At 37.8% G+C, this 14,474-nt stretch overlaps 1 protein-coding gene across 1 annotated transcript; it reads left to right on the top strand.

Moving 5' to 3' along the window:
- Positions 1 to 9,961: 9,961 nt before the first annotated feature.
- On the top strand, positions 9,962 to 10,647 carry LOC134226368 (general odorant-binding protein 56d-like). Its single transcript, XM_062707105.1, has 3 exons — positions 9,962 to 10,120; positions 10,184 to 10,327; positions 10,407 to 10,647. The coding sequence occupies exons 1-3, from the start codon at positions 10,058 to 10,060 to the stop codon at positions 10,617 to 10,619; spliced, it is 420 nt and encodes a 139-aa protein (XP_062563089.1). The 5' UTR covers positions 9,962 to 10,057; the 3' UTR covers positions 10,620 to 10,647.
- Positions 10,648 to 14,474: the final 3,827 nt, after the last annotated feature.

Raw genomic sequence — 14,474 nt, 5'->3', positions numbered from 1 at the left:
ATTCTTTCGTGTTGTTTCTCATAAAAAATATGAAAACTTCCCGAAGTCGGCACGTTTTCTAAAATTTGGCCGAGGAAGTGAGTGCGAGACGTACGAAAGCTGCCGGTAGTTTTGCCGTGAGATCCAAGTGTGCACTGTATAGCGAATTGTTAGATTCGAACCCTGGGAAAGCTGTAAGCTGAGAGCCTTCGTTTTCTTGTACTCCCGATACGGAGCACGGTCCGCTGGGTTCCAGATTAGATAGTTCGTATTGGGAAGCGGAGCTATTTGATCGGAGAAAAGTAGCCTTCGAACAGTTAAACCGGTTTCTGCACGGAGACGGCCGCCATTGCTTCAACACCCCGGAAACCACGAGGCGCAAGTTCGTTTGGCCGAAAGAACCGCAGTACGAGGAGGCAAAACGCTTGGAGTTACGGAGCGTCGACACCGGATTTATCGGGGAGTTCCACACATCAAGTCAAGCCCAAATCAAGCTATTCCTACCCATCTCCACGAGGTTGCCAAGCATTCGTCGTTGTATCGTCGACCGTTCATTTTCATCGCTGTGGAAGTAGACGCTAAGAACGTTACCAGCCCGCTGCCCGCTTCCGTCGGACGGAACTCACCCTGAGGGAACCGAATCATCGTCCAATCCCAGACAGTCCAGTTCAACACCGCGGAGGGGAGCCGAAGAGAACTATCGATCTACGACACGCCTCTTCCGGATACTACCCGCACTATTCATCGACAGTTCAGCGACAGCACCAAAGATCGGCAATGCCGAGGGCAATGCTACAAATCCTACCCCGCTCGAAGTGTAATCCCAACATCCAAAGGTATGTCGCTTGTCCACGTGAGCCTAAAACAACACCATCTATCGGCCGCAACGCCATACTAATCCTAAAACACTAACCTTAACAAACTAAAATGATAAAATAATAAAAAAAATGTACATCTCATTCCTTTTTTCCTCATCATTGAAAGGTTCTTGGTGCATGCAAGTCCGTTGGTTTTCCCTGTACCGTACACTTCAGCTACATCTTGGTCTGTGTGTCCCTTGAGCAGGTAGAAAGCCGACCCTGAGTACCAATTCCCCAAAAGGTGAGCTAGTTTGGGACGTGTGGGCGTCCACTGCATAGACGTGTGGACGTCACCGGCAGTTACAACTTCGAGAATTCCTCCGCGAGTTCGTCCGGGTATTCCTCCGGCAATTCATGCCGGAGTTTCTCCGGGAGTTGCTCCGGGTGTTCCTTTGCTAATTCTTTCGGGAGTTCCAAGAAATCATTCAGGCTTTTTCAGGAAATCATTTAGGCTTTCTTCAAAAATTTAGCTGAAAATTCCTCCCGAAGTTCTTCGGTTAGTTCCTCTGGGAGGTCCTATAGGAAATCTTCTAGGAGCTCCTCCTGAAATTCCTCCGGGAGTTCTTGCGGGAGTTCATCCGGCAGTTCCTTCGGCAATTCCTCCGGGAGATCCACCGGCAGTTTTTACGAGAATTCTTCCGGGAGTTTCAACGGCAGTTCCGGGTGTTCCTCTGAGGAGAAACTTCCAGAGTAATTTCCGGAGGAACTCCCTAAGGAATTTCCGAGGGAATTCCTGGATAAATTCTCAGATGAATTCTCGGAGGAACTTCTGGAAGAATTTCTTGAAGAACTACAGGAAATCCTGGAGGATTTCCCGGAGGAACTCTCGTAAGAACTCCCGAATGAACTCCCAAATGAACTTCCGTAAGAATTCTTAAAGCACCTCCCAAAGGAACTCCCAGAGAAATTTTCGGAGGAACTTCTGGAGAAATTTGTAGATAAATTCCTAAAGAAAGCCTAAATAAATTCCTGAAAGAAAGCCTGAATAAATTCCCAGAGGAACTACTGGCGAAACTCCCGGAGAAATTTTCAGAGGAACAGCCGGTGGAATAACCGGAGATGACTTTCTTGAGGAACTTCCGAGATCCCATTTCCCGTGGAATTCCTGCCAATTATCCTGCAGGAATTCTCTGTGAAGTTCCTGGAGAGATTCCCGGAGGAGCTCTTGGAAAAACTCATGGAGGAGCTCCCGGAGGAACTCCCACAACCACTTCCCACAAGGATGTCCTGAAATAATTATTGGAGAAGTTCCTGGAGGAATTTCTGGAGAAATATCTTAAGCAATTCCAGGAGGAATTAATGGAGAAATTCCCCGATGAAATCCTGAAAGTATTCCCAGATGAATTGCTAAAGAAATTACCGGATGAATTTCCGGTACTATCAAATTGATTTCCGAATGAAATTTTGGAGAAAATTCCGAGTGAAGTGCCAGACGATTTCACGAAAAAATTCCCGAAGAAATGCTTGAAGGAGTTCCTAGAGTATCTGAAGGAATTCCTGGAAAACTACCCGAAAGAATTTCCTGGGAAATACTTGGACGAATTCCTAAAAAAATCTTGAGGAATTCTTTAGGGATATTCTGAAGTAATTGCAAAAAGAGTTCCAGAGTTCCAGTTCGAAATCCTAGAGGATTTCGCTATATAGTTTATGTAGTATTCCCGGAAAAATTCCTGGAAGTTATCCCGGAGGAATTAAAGGAAGAGTTCCTGGAGGAATGCCTGGAGAAGTTCCTAGAAGAATTTCCGAAGGAATGTCTTAGAGATTTACAAGTGAAATTATGGAGTGAAATCGGGGGATTTCCTTATAGGAGGAAATTACGTATGTATTCTTGAAGTAACTCTCGTATGCATTCCTGAAAGATATGTCGGAGATTTTTTCTGGAAGAAGAAATGTGTAGAAGTAAAACTCCACAATACTGAACAATAGTATTAATGTTATTATTGAGTTTCACAATTGAATAAAGGAATTTCAAACAGAATTCAAATTTCAATGAGAATTCTTGAGCCCGAAAGTTTTTGTTAAGTTTTTGGGAATCTTTGAATTTCAACGACCTATTTCTGAATATGATTGGATCGTAAATTGTACATGTTTAATGGATTTCTTTCCAGTACCCGTTCTATCTTTCCAGCATTTAGGGGGGCGAGCCACTCACCCCACTCTGGCTACGCCCTTGGCTCTGTGCATAACGTCACTAAATTTTCAACAGTCTAATCATCATATTTCAAACACCATAATAGACATGAAATCGTACATCTGTGTGGCTCTCGTCCTGGCTGGAAAAACTATTGGAGAACCAAATTGTAAAATCTTAAAATCATATTTTAGGCTCTATCCAAAGCAGGAAGGCCCATGTCTTCACCGCAGTGTGTTTGGCGAAATCGAATGGCGTAACCCGAGATGATGTCCACAGGCTGCGAAACGGTGCTTTCGCTGACGTTAACCAGGACTTGAAATGTTTCACCAAGTGTTTCCTGGAGCAGACTGGTTACATGAACTCCGAGGGTAAACTAGAAGAGGACTATACCGTCGAGAGATTGGCTCAGGATCGCGAGATAAGCAAGGTCGAGGCTTTGGTGAAACAGTGCAGCGTACAAAAGAATGGACCATGTGAAACCATTTTCCGTGCCTCTGAATGTTTTGCAACAAAAAGGTTCTATACTCTAAATGTGTCGATTTGCTTGAAAATTTAGCAATATAGGTACGACATTTCTCGACAATTATTGCCAACACTCAATGTAACATATTTATTTGACTTGTTTTGCTTTTTTGGGAACAACAAAAAATTCAGTTAAACAATAGAGTATAAGCGTGAGGATCGCCGAGATGAGCCAGCCTAGGGATGCAGTTAATAAAGATATAAAAAAAGAAGGCGTAAGGATTATTTAAAAAAAAATGTAATTCCATCGAAATCTTAAATAAATTATGATAATCCTCTACGCAGATAGTTTCACTATTAATTAATTGTATCGTTCTCTTGACATAATTTACATCCTAGTTAGTAATTTATATAGGGGGAATGACGGCTTTGGAAGGTTTTGTTCTATTATTGTCAGGGATTTTTTTCATGACTGATTATGCCCAAATTTGGCCTAAACACTATTTGCATATCAAAGAATATTGTGGACAAATTTCATAAAATTCGGTCGACAAAAACCCCCCTGCCAATAATAGAACAAAACCTGCCAAAGCCGTCTTTTCCCCTACCCAAAACAAATTTTTTGACATTATTTTTTCTGAGTATTTTGTGTCAAATGTCGCATGCAAACCGCCCAACCCAAGTAACATTTTTAGTTTCATCATACTCTATTAGCAGTTTTGGAGAGCAAAATTTCAAGACTAGCAATAAAACTAAAATCTACATGACAAACTCTTGATGACCGCTACAAGATTATGTTATGACTAAGTGGACCACTCTTGATATCGTCTTCAAAGCAAGTTTAAGGTTATTCATAAGAGTTCCATAAAACCGCTGTCAAAAAAGGGAATTTCTTTTTCGTGGATCTTTTTGTTATTGTTTTGTAGAAAAAGGATAATCGTAAAAATGGAAGAATGAAATAAAAAACAACATCACGGGAAGTGATGAAAAATAATGTTCAATTATTGGAAATTGGATGCCCAGAATTCGTTCACGTGCTTGCAAATTTTTCTGCGCGTGCGAATTTCTGGTGAAAACAGGTAAGAAAATCAGATTGTTCAAGTGCGCCGCACGCATACCAGGAATGACAATATTATGAAACTAAGATGAACCTCCGATCTGTTTTCACAGGGTTATAGTACTAATCATCCCCTTTCAGGAAAGCATACGTTCAAAATATTCTATCGGTGAAAATTTAAAAAAAAATAGATTTCAAGATTTATCAGGGGTTAGATATATAGGTTGAGATAGGACAAAATTGTCGAAATTCAATTTAGCATAATTTTTCGTGAAAAAACTCAGTGTTATCCGATTGGATTGAAAAGGGTGGTATTCATCATCCCCATTATTTCCTATTGAAAATACGCCATACGTCGGACTATGGGCTTGAAAGTTATGGCCAAAATAATAATGTATAAAAAATCAGTTTACTGTAATCTATACTCATCCGATGTACTCGAAACAAATTGCGTTCGACGTGAAAATTTAAAATAAGTATAAACGGATTCAAAAATAAGGACCTATCTACCTATCAGTGATATGTTGGACCTTTCTTGTATGCTTTTTAACTCTTACAAAGGCACGAGAAAGGCATCATCACCGCTATGTGGAGAGCTTTACACTGACCGAGACCATGCAAATATATAATATTAGCTATCATATTTTGAAAACGATAACTACTAGAGCCAGAGGGAATACATGTAAAACACTTTAATATCCAATACTTTCAACCGCAATGATCTATTAGTTGGGAGAGCTTTGCATATAACGGAAATATCCAGAAATAGTAACTCAACCATGTTCTACGAATATCAAATGCATGTTAATTCAGTTATTATAAAATGGATATACTGCCTTTTTACGCATAATTGTCCCATGTACGCAGGAAATCCCAGCACACATGGGACATATATGCGTATGACGGCAGTATAGTACACAATAACAACATGGTTGAGGTATTTATCATCCTATCAACACAATTCAGACCGATTTAGTCACAGCAACTTTCATATAAATTAATAAAGTCGTGTCACAGTCATTGTAACTTATCTATGACGAGTATCATTTATTAATATCAAGTTATGATATATGTATGTATGTTATTACCTCTTGCTCTGGTTTTAATTAGATTTTCAGGACTGTAAGTGCCATAGAAATGTGAAATCAGTAATTGCCAAATTTGCTTATCAAATGAAAAAAATATAAGCAACAACGGTCATAATATTTCTTATGTGAATGCAACTAGTGTTAAAAAACATAAAATGGCATTCTTGTCGAATTTGGAATCAACTAGTCAGATATAATTATTTTCTTGAAAATGTCTGAATAGTCATCGATTCGCATAACTATAAAGTTTGATACCCATATTAACTTAATTTCGTTCGTTAGCAATTTGCTCATATTCCCTGAACCGATTGTCACAATTCCGGAGCACCGAAAACCTGTTACAGATTGGCTATTGAATCTCACGGTCTAGAAAATCTCGACGTAGTCATCGTCTTGGGGGCAAGCCAAAGTAAATGCGATGCGACTCATATTGTCAAATTGCACTGTCGCATCGCATCCCTCGTCGCGTTTTGTCTAGCTTGCCCCTTAAACAAAATTAAAAATATGATATCCAATCCGATTGATTCCAAAACTAATTATTTCCCCCAACATATTCTAAGGAAGTCAGTCCACCTTAAGATCCTGAAAATCTCTATAATCATCGTCTTGAACAACGACTTTCCATGATTTCGATTATCAATTCGTTCATATTCCCTTAATCAATTCCACGGAAACAACCATATATCTGAGAATTCCTTGCGGATTATCGACATATAGCCCGCATTAGACTAGTGCTAGTTCCTGAAGAAGGCATAAACCATTTTCAAAGCTTACGTCTCAAATAATGAAAAGCATCAGTGGAATAAATGCATTTTTCACCAACCTCGGAATTCCGGAATACCTTCAGACCGATATGAAATTTCATCTGAGGTAAAACTTAGAAAACATTTAGCATCCAATGGTTTCTTTTTATCAAAAGAGAATTATTTTACGAAAAGTTATGCTAATTTGAATTTCGACATTTTTCTTCCTATCTCAACCATCATGTCTAACTAACTAAAATCTTAAAACCTTATTTTTTTAAGTTTTCACCGATAGATTATTTTGACCGAATGATTTCCTGAAATGGGATGATTAGTACTAGAACCCTGTGAAAACAGATCGGAGGTTCATCTTAGTTTTATAATCTTGTCATTCCTGGTATGCGTGCGCCGTCGTAATGCTGTGCTTTACGACCAATTAATTAGTGTAAATAACAAATAGACATGCTGCCTTTTTCTGGCGGCATTTCGATTTGCAAGGAAACATTTCTCATGCTTCAAATTTGGAAAATCATCTTAAAATGGAGCGATTATTACTAGTCATTAGTAATTTGGAATTTGCAAAAGATTTACACCGATATAAAATTATTTTTTTCTACCAGTATGGCTGCTACCTGAGACGAGACCTGCAAAGACGCTGCTTCTTTTCTCTTGTTTTGACACTTGTTCTTCTTTTCATCACAGTTGACCATCGAGTTTCAACTGTTTCCTTGACTGTTTCACCTAAGCCCCGGGTGCACTCTTCTGAGCACAATAAAAGTGTATCCAATTCACGAATTATTTAATTCATTTCCATAAGGGTTTTATACCGGGAACAAAACACACGTTTATAACTGATTATTAATAAGCTAAACGGATGATTTGGAATACTCGTTAAAGTGAAAAAGTCTTCGTAAAACAAAAATCATGCGGAAAATTTTATTCGAGATACCAATACTTTCACACAAAAAGCAGCTGGCTGCACCTGACAGTTCGTGACAGCAGTTGACTGGCAGCAGCTGAAGTTACATTTTTTCCTCTTTGCAAGTCCCGTCCCAGGCTGCTACTACACTGTGGGCAATTATTCAATTATCATTTCCACAGTCATGCAAATTTCATATTATTGAAAGCTTTTCTATATCGAATCGTGGTCATTGCACTACAGTAATATCCCGATTTTATCACCCCCCTGGTGAATTTTGGGGTGATAAAACAGGGTATGTGACAAAATTGGAAAAAAAAATATTTCCATTTTTTCAATTCGTTCCACAAATATGAATCATTTTATGCCTTGGAAAGGCCAAATGCGTGAACAATAGCCGTTATTTCGTGTCGAAATTGCTTACAGAATATTTCCCAGGTACTCAGAAGTCGTTCGTAATAAACTACAGGCGGTGAAAGTTATTTCATGAAAATCAATGTTGTTTGTGGTATTATTTTCGGAAATAAAAAGAATGGCAACATTTTTTGGGGTGACAAAATCGGGTCGAAAACGTGATAAAATCGGGACGTGATAAAATCGGGTTGAAAACGTGATAAAATCGGGGTCGACAAAATCAGGGTAGACAAAATCGGGGAGTGACAAAATCAGGTCAACACTGTATTCGTTATGTATTCGCATTTATACCATTTTATTTTACCGGTAGTAAAAGGATATATTTTGCTTGATTTTTAATATCTGTTTCATTATCAGAAGTGAAATTTGACCAATAAACAACAAAATCTTAAATATGCGAATGCCCAGTTGGGAAAATGTATGTGTTTATTGTTTTCTTTGTTTACAATATTTGTGGAACATGGAACAGAAACATCTGTTTTTAGCCGTTCGATTAACCATAGTTCACGAAGTTCAACATAAACATTGTGTTCTTGTAGAATACCATTATAAACCTAATTAAAACTACTAAGTTTTATTTTGGTTATGCGTAAGACAAGTCTTAGACCAATATATTCGGCTTTATGACAGTTTTCAAAATTGGTTTAATAAGAGTGATCAAGATAATCATTAGGCCACTAATAAGCTCATAAATCATTTGACATTTGTGGTTTTATTGAACGTTTTATTACGATTTTGAAGATAGCTACAAGTCTTCCAATAAGAGTAATCTCGCGACATTGAGCAAAGCAGCGATAAAGCCGTCAAAAAACTTAAATAAATCTATGAAGCCTTGAAATTGTTACTTGGGAATGAATGTTACAAATGTTATGCCAATGTTATGCCAATCCATTATGGCGTGCTATGTCCTGATTTTCAAAAAATGCTTACCTACCAGGTTATCCAAATGGCTAAAGTTTGATGCATTCTGTCGCCTGGTAGGCCGTATCTCACGCATCTGCGCCTTTCACATTGCAGTTCTTCACCAGCGTCTCAACTTGGTCTTTGGGCATGTTACAATCGTTTCTTGGTTCAAATTTTCGTCAGCATCCATGGATCTGGTTTTTTTTCGAAAAAGCATTTCACCAAACACTGTAATAAAATTAAACTGGAACTTAGTTGCACAAAAAGACATGAAAACTGACTATTCTTTAACCTTAGTAGCCTTATCCCCATTCGTAAAATCTGAATAAGCAAAATAAAATTAAATTGAAACTGTTTGAAAAAATCTCCCGAAAGAATTCACAAAACATAACACCTTGTTGCTATTAAATGTCAAAATCCTGAAGAAAAAAACGATCAATGGAAAACACATAACAGCATAGCAAGACAAAATTTTCAAAACGACTTATCTGCTTTTGTAAACAAAGATTCAAACGACGATTTGACGAATCTGATAGCTCTCCCACGCAGACCAACACCATCCACAGGTAGGTGAAGGATTCCGCTGCCTGTTTATGGTGTTGGTTTGCGTGGGAGAGCTATCAGATTCGTCAAATCGTTGTTTGAATCTTTGTTTACAGAAGCAGTTAAGTCGTTTTGAAAATTTTGTCTTGATAGATAGTATTCGTTTTGGAGCAACATAAAAAACAGAACCAAGTTTTATTAATTAGACTCTTTTTTGATGGATTTCGTCCACTGTGGAGTGTGTTTGAATTAAATTATAGAGCTCTTCGAAAAAATCAATGAAAACAGGACAAAATGTAGGATTTTCAAGATTACGACGGGACAGTAAAATAAGGCTTGAAAAACGGTACTGTCCCGTTGATTGCGGTACGAATGGTCAGCCTACATCAAGAATAAAACTGTATTAGAATTATCTATCTGTTTAAAATTAACGTGAATTGAATCCCAAAGGTGCCGCTGTTTTGTTATTAAAAATATTAGTCACCTAAGTACATGGATTGGAATCAAAACGATACAACAATAGCTTTGCGTCATTCAGAAATGTAGATCATATGCAAAAAAAAACTTTGATCGATTTCCGCTTCACGTGAGGCATATTATGACGAGCTAGTTGCACATCCGAAATCACATGCAAGTATAGACAACGTGTAACATAGAACCAATCGTGGGAATTGATTACTGCTGGAGAACAATAAACCTTTCACCCGCTATAATGGCCACGCCCGGGCAGATGCAAGTTCGTATCACGGCAGTCGGCAGATGCACCGACTGGTAATCCCCATTCAATGAGAAGAGATGAGCGTTATTTGAAGCGGTTTGCCATAAAACGTTGCACTGTGTTAGAATCTTATGAATATCTGATTAGATATAAAAGTGATGAGCTAATCATTGAAGAACATCATTCCTGCGCTAGCATTCCAGGGGTAGAATACGTTAGAAGTGTAGCAATTAATCAATGAAAATGGGGAACTTTGTTTTAATTGCTTTGATTGCTTTCGTCGGGGTCACTTTTTCTGAGGTAAGACGATTAAAATTTAGTGAATTTTCATAAAAGTGTCACAAAGTAATTATTCTGCTTTAGCCCCAGCAACCAAATCTAGAAGATATTGGAAAAATACCCAACGGAGAAACGTTTGCCCTGGAGTGCTTGTTGTCAAGTGGGTTGGATATCAGTTCTCTGAAATCATTACAAACCGGCGATTTTACGAATGGGGATAAGGCTAAGGTTAGAGAATAGTCAGTTTTCATGTCTTTTTGTGCAACTAAGTTCCAGTTTTATTTTATTTCTCTAACTTCAAATACAGTGTTTGGTGAAATGCTTTTTCGAAAAAACCGGATTCATGGATGCTGACGGAAATTTGAACCAAGAAACGATTGTAACACAGCTGAGCAAATTCATGCCCAAAGACCAAGTTGAGACGCTGGTGAAGAACTGCAATGTGAAAGGCGCAGATGCGTGTGATACGGCCTACCAGGCGACAGAATGTTACTTCAAAAATAAAGCCGGGCTGTTTTAGTTTGAATGAGCTCTTTTTACATAATGTACAGACAAATTCTTCTTCGATTGAATGATGGTTGAGAAATCCGTTTTCAGTGTGTCATAAACTAATAATTATTGTTCGATATTTCAACGAATTTCAAAATTCAGCGCAATTAACAATCGAGTGGAACGCATCATTAATATGTGTGAAAATTGCGTGGAAAAGTTTGTTCGTGTTGCATTGAACATCAGATGTGCTGCTTAGCCACCTAGATTATTCAATTTATCAGTATGAACGAATCAGCGAAAGCTGTTCACAGTCAGTGAACAATAAATACCATTCAATTTTACAGGGACAGTGTGATTGGATGGATCCTCAATTTCAAGGTAATACACTAGATTCTGTTTTTACACGATTTTCATTTTCTAAATTTTGCACCCATCCTAAATGTTTAACGCATATTAATTACCATGTGATTTCTCTTTAAATTATTTAGGATTTATTGAAACATGTTGCAAATATTTTGATGGCAAATTGAAGTCACACAATCAAAAACACGAGCGAAACAAAAAATCGTGTAAAAACAGAATCCTGTGTTCTAGAAATTGTAGAATTCGCTTTTATTGATGATGATAATCGATGAAAGATCTCGCAGCAATCATGAAAACAAGTAATGAAAACAATTTGCGATCCAAGATAAATCCGAGAAGCAGCTCCAAGTCACGACAAGCTTTGATAAAATGTTTTGTTTTCACTAGTTTGCAGTTGGGGATACGGTTTTTTTTTCACATAGCTACAGTGGGTACCGACACTTGAAGCTATTTTACAGATTTATAATCTATGAAGTAATTTCCTGGACCAGAAATATCATGCAAACAGTTGCGGTAGTGTTGTTTTTTTACAAAATGCACTTATTAAACCCAACAACCCATGTAGTGCATCAACTTGTTGACATGTTTTTCTTCTTCTTCTTCTTCTTACTGGCATTACATCCCCACCACTGGGACAGAGCCGCCTCGTAGCTTAGTGTTCATTAAGCACTTCCACAGTTATTAAACTGCGAGGTTTCTAAGCCAAGTTACCATTTTTGCATTCGTATATCATGAGGCTAACACGATGATACTTTTATGCCCAGGGAAGTCGAGACAATTTCCAATCCGAAAATTGCCTAGACCGGCACCGGGAATCGAACCCAGCCACCCTCAACATGGTCTTGCTTTGTAGCCGCGCGTCTTACCGCACGGCTAAGGAGGGCCCATGTCAGTAGACCAAATAAAAGAAAACAGTATTGGTTTTCCCTCAAAATCGGTAAAGTAACACTAAAATACCTTATCTTTTTCTCGTCTCTACACGTTGTTGCGAGCCTCATATGAAAACAATGGGATTCGCAACTATAGGAACATTGCATCAATAATTGGAGGTACTATTTTAGGTGGCAATAATGGATTCTGCGGCAATTAATCACATACAGTGGCTGGTTTCCTATCCGCCGTTGCCAGCACCAGGCGCTAACGTATATGTGAAAATAGTAAGCATATGCGGTATTTCGAAAAATTTCGTTTCAGGCGGTTTGAAACGAAATTCCGCGGAATATCGCGGAATTTGAGCATGGCGAAATCTGATTTCTTGATTTCGTTTCGTTTCGTAAAATTACAAAAATTTCGCTAGAAAAAACTAGCTTCTATCGAAATTTAACGGAATTCCGCGGAATTTCGAAACAAATTTAAACTTAAATCATACTTTATATTATCGAAAATTTTGACTGCACCGCTGAACAAAATCGTAAAGTTGTTTTCAAAACTTTAGGTAATACAATATTCCTAAATTAACGCTTACTACATAACCCCATTCCTAATCGACAAATTCGTATGGACTTTTCTTCTATATGAATGCGGAAACGATCGTGTGGATGCTGGTCATGGAACGGCAGCTAGTCCGGGAGAACGTGAAGTGAAAAAAATCTACCTCGCGTAGCAGAAATTTGTTTAACCAGTGTGCAATCGATCGTATTGATGCTGATCACGCCAGCTAGTGTGGGAGAACGTGAAGTGTTAAAACTAATGTCTGCATCGAAGAGCACAAAATTATTTGGTGCGGGATCGATCGTGTTGTAGACGATTATTAAACGAAGCACATTGATCTTGCGTTGGATTGATTTGAAACACAGTTTTCGTCTTCTTGTTTTCAAAATAACTTTGTTTACAACAAATATTTTGTCGCTTACCAAGGGGTTTCACACGAATTACCTTCTCAACTAACCAACGATTCCTTTCCCGTAGCGCTCACGGAGATGCAGAGCATTCCTCGGTCTTTTATAACAATGAGTGTTAAACTATTTGTTCTCTCCTAATCCTAAATTGACTATAAGCACGTGACCAGTATTATTATTGGTCATGAATTGGAAACTCCAAAGCAAGTATACAATAAGAATAACTTTTTGGTATCCCAAAAATATTATTTAATTTGTGGGCTGTGCATATTTGCTGTTTCTCGGCAAATCTTGATTAGCAACTACGATGTGTACAGTAATCAAGCTAATAAGCTCTTCTTTGACTATTTGCACAATATGTAAAGAAAATTGCAGATTTGTGGGCATTTCTAGATCTTCGCATGGAATTTGCAAAAAAAATCATCAAAATTGCTGAAAGTTCTTTATTTAAGATTGCTTTCAGCTCATACTGACCATAACAGCTGTTCACATATGCCAAGGACACACAGACAATAGCTCAGTTTGTAGAGCTGACTGTATATAAGACTATGGGTCTATGAAATTCAAATGGGAAATACATATCTTCGTGCATTTTAGAAAGGTGCACAGGATTCTTCTAGTGAGCAAATGTATGCTATATATAGTATATGTAGACGAAGAATAAGAAGGAATACATTTTGACTGATACGCTCTTTTCAAATGTTGGTTTAGTAATATCAATTTTCTATTTGCGTATACGCCTGGAAGATGTGGATGCAAAGTTGAGTATCCCACTAAATAAAAATAAATCTAAGCATTCATTTTCTAATTTTGACTAAGTCAGTACTTAGTCCACGCTGACAAGACAATATGAAGTATGCTTCAGCATAATTACATAATTCTTAAGTGAACTAAGGTTTTAAACGAAATTTGAATCCGTATATGAAAAATCTCACAATTTCTTTATTCTCATATACCTACTCAAATAAAACTGACGCTGACGCACACGCTCCACGATGAATTCCTTTGAAAGCGGCACAAATGCTGGAGTATTGTCTTATCGCCAATGGTATATACGGCGAGAATGTGACGATTTATTACCTTAGTGCCTTTTCTGTTATTGAAACTCTTTTGGTCGCAAAACAGTCGACTTCGAAAAAGTGAAATCAGAATTGCGTACATAATGTAAAACCAATTTAATAAAAATTCCACGGAAAAAAATTAAATTTCGTTCAGACATTTCGAAAAATTTCGAATTAACTGAACCTTGATTTCGTATCGTTTCGAAGTCTCGAAAGAAATCTTTATTTCGTTTCGTTTCGATCCGAATGAACATAGACATTTTAATTTTCGTTTCGTTTCGTTCGGAAAAAGTGTGTTATCGCATACCCTTAGAAAATAGCCAGCATGCCCAAGTGACATTTTAAGTTTTATAACGCTATTGAAAACCATTATTTCCTCTACACTGAACGAAAGGTTCCGCCAGCATGTGTATGATTTTTGCCTCATCCAAGCCCCATACCTAAAATCAGATGATTTGCAGAAGAGCATCACTCAATTCATCAATAGCCATATCCAGGAAAAGTTGTTTGAATATCATCTATCAATCATTCAGATGATAATCTCAACAAATAAGTAAAGAAATGATTTTCATCCAAAAATTAAACGATTCAACAGCCACATGTAAAATGATTATTGTTTCA

Source organism: Armigeres subalbatus, chromosome 3 (genome assembly GCF_024139115.2).
Source record: "Armigeres subalbatus isolate Guangzhou_Male chromosome 3, GZ_Asu_2, whole genome shotgun sequence".
NCBI lineage: Eukaryota > Metazoa > Arthropoda > Insecta > Diptera > Culicidae > Armigeres > Armigeres subalbatus.
The sequence above is the reverse complement of the archived record's forward strand: the minus strand, read 5'-3'. Positions and strand labels throughout refer to the sequence as shown.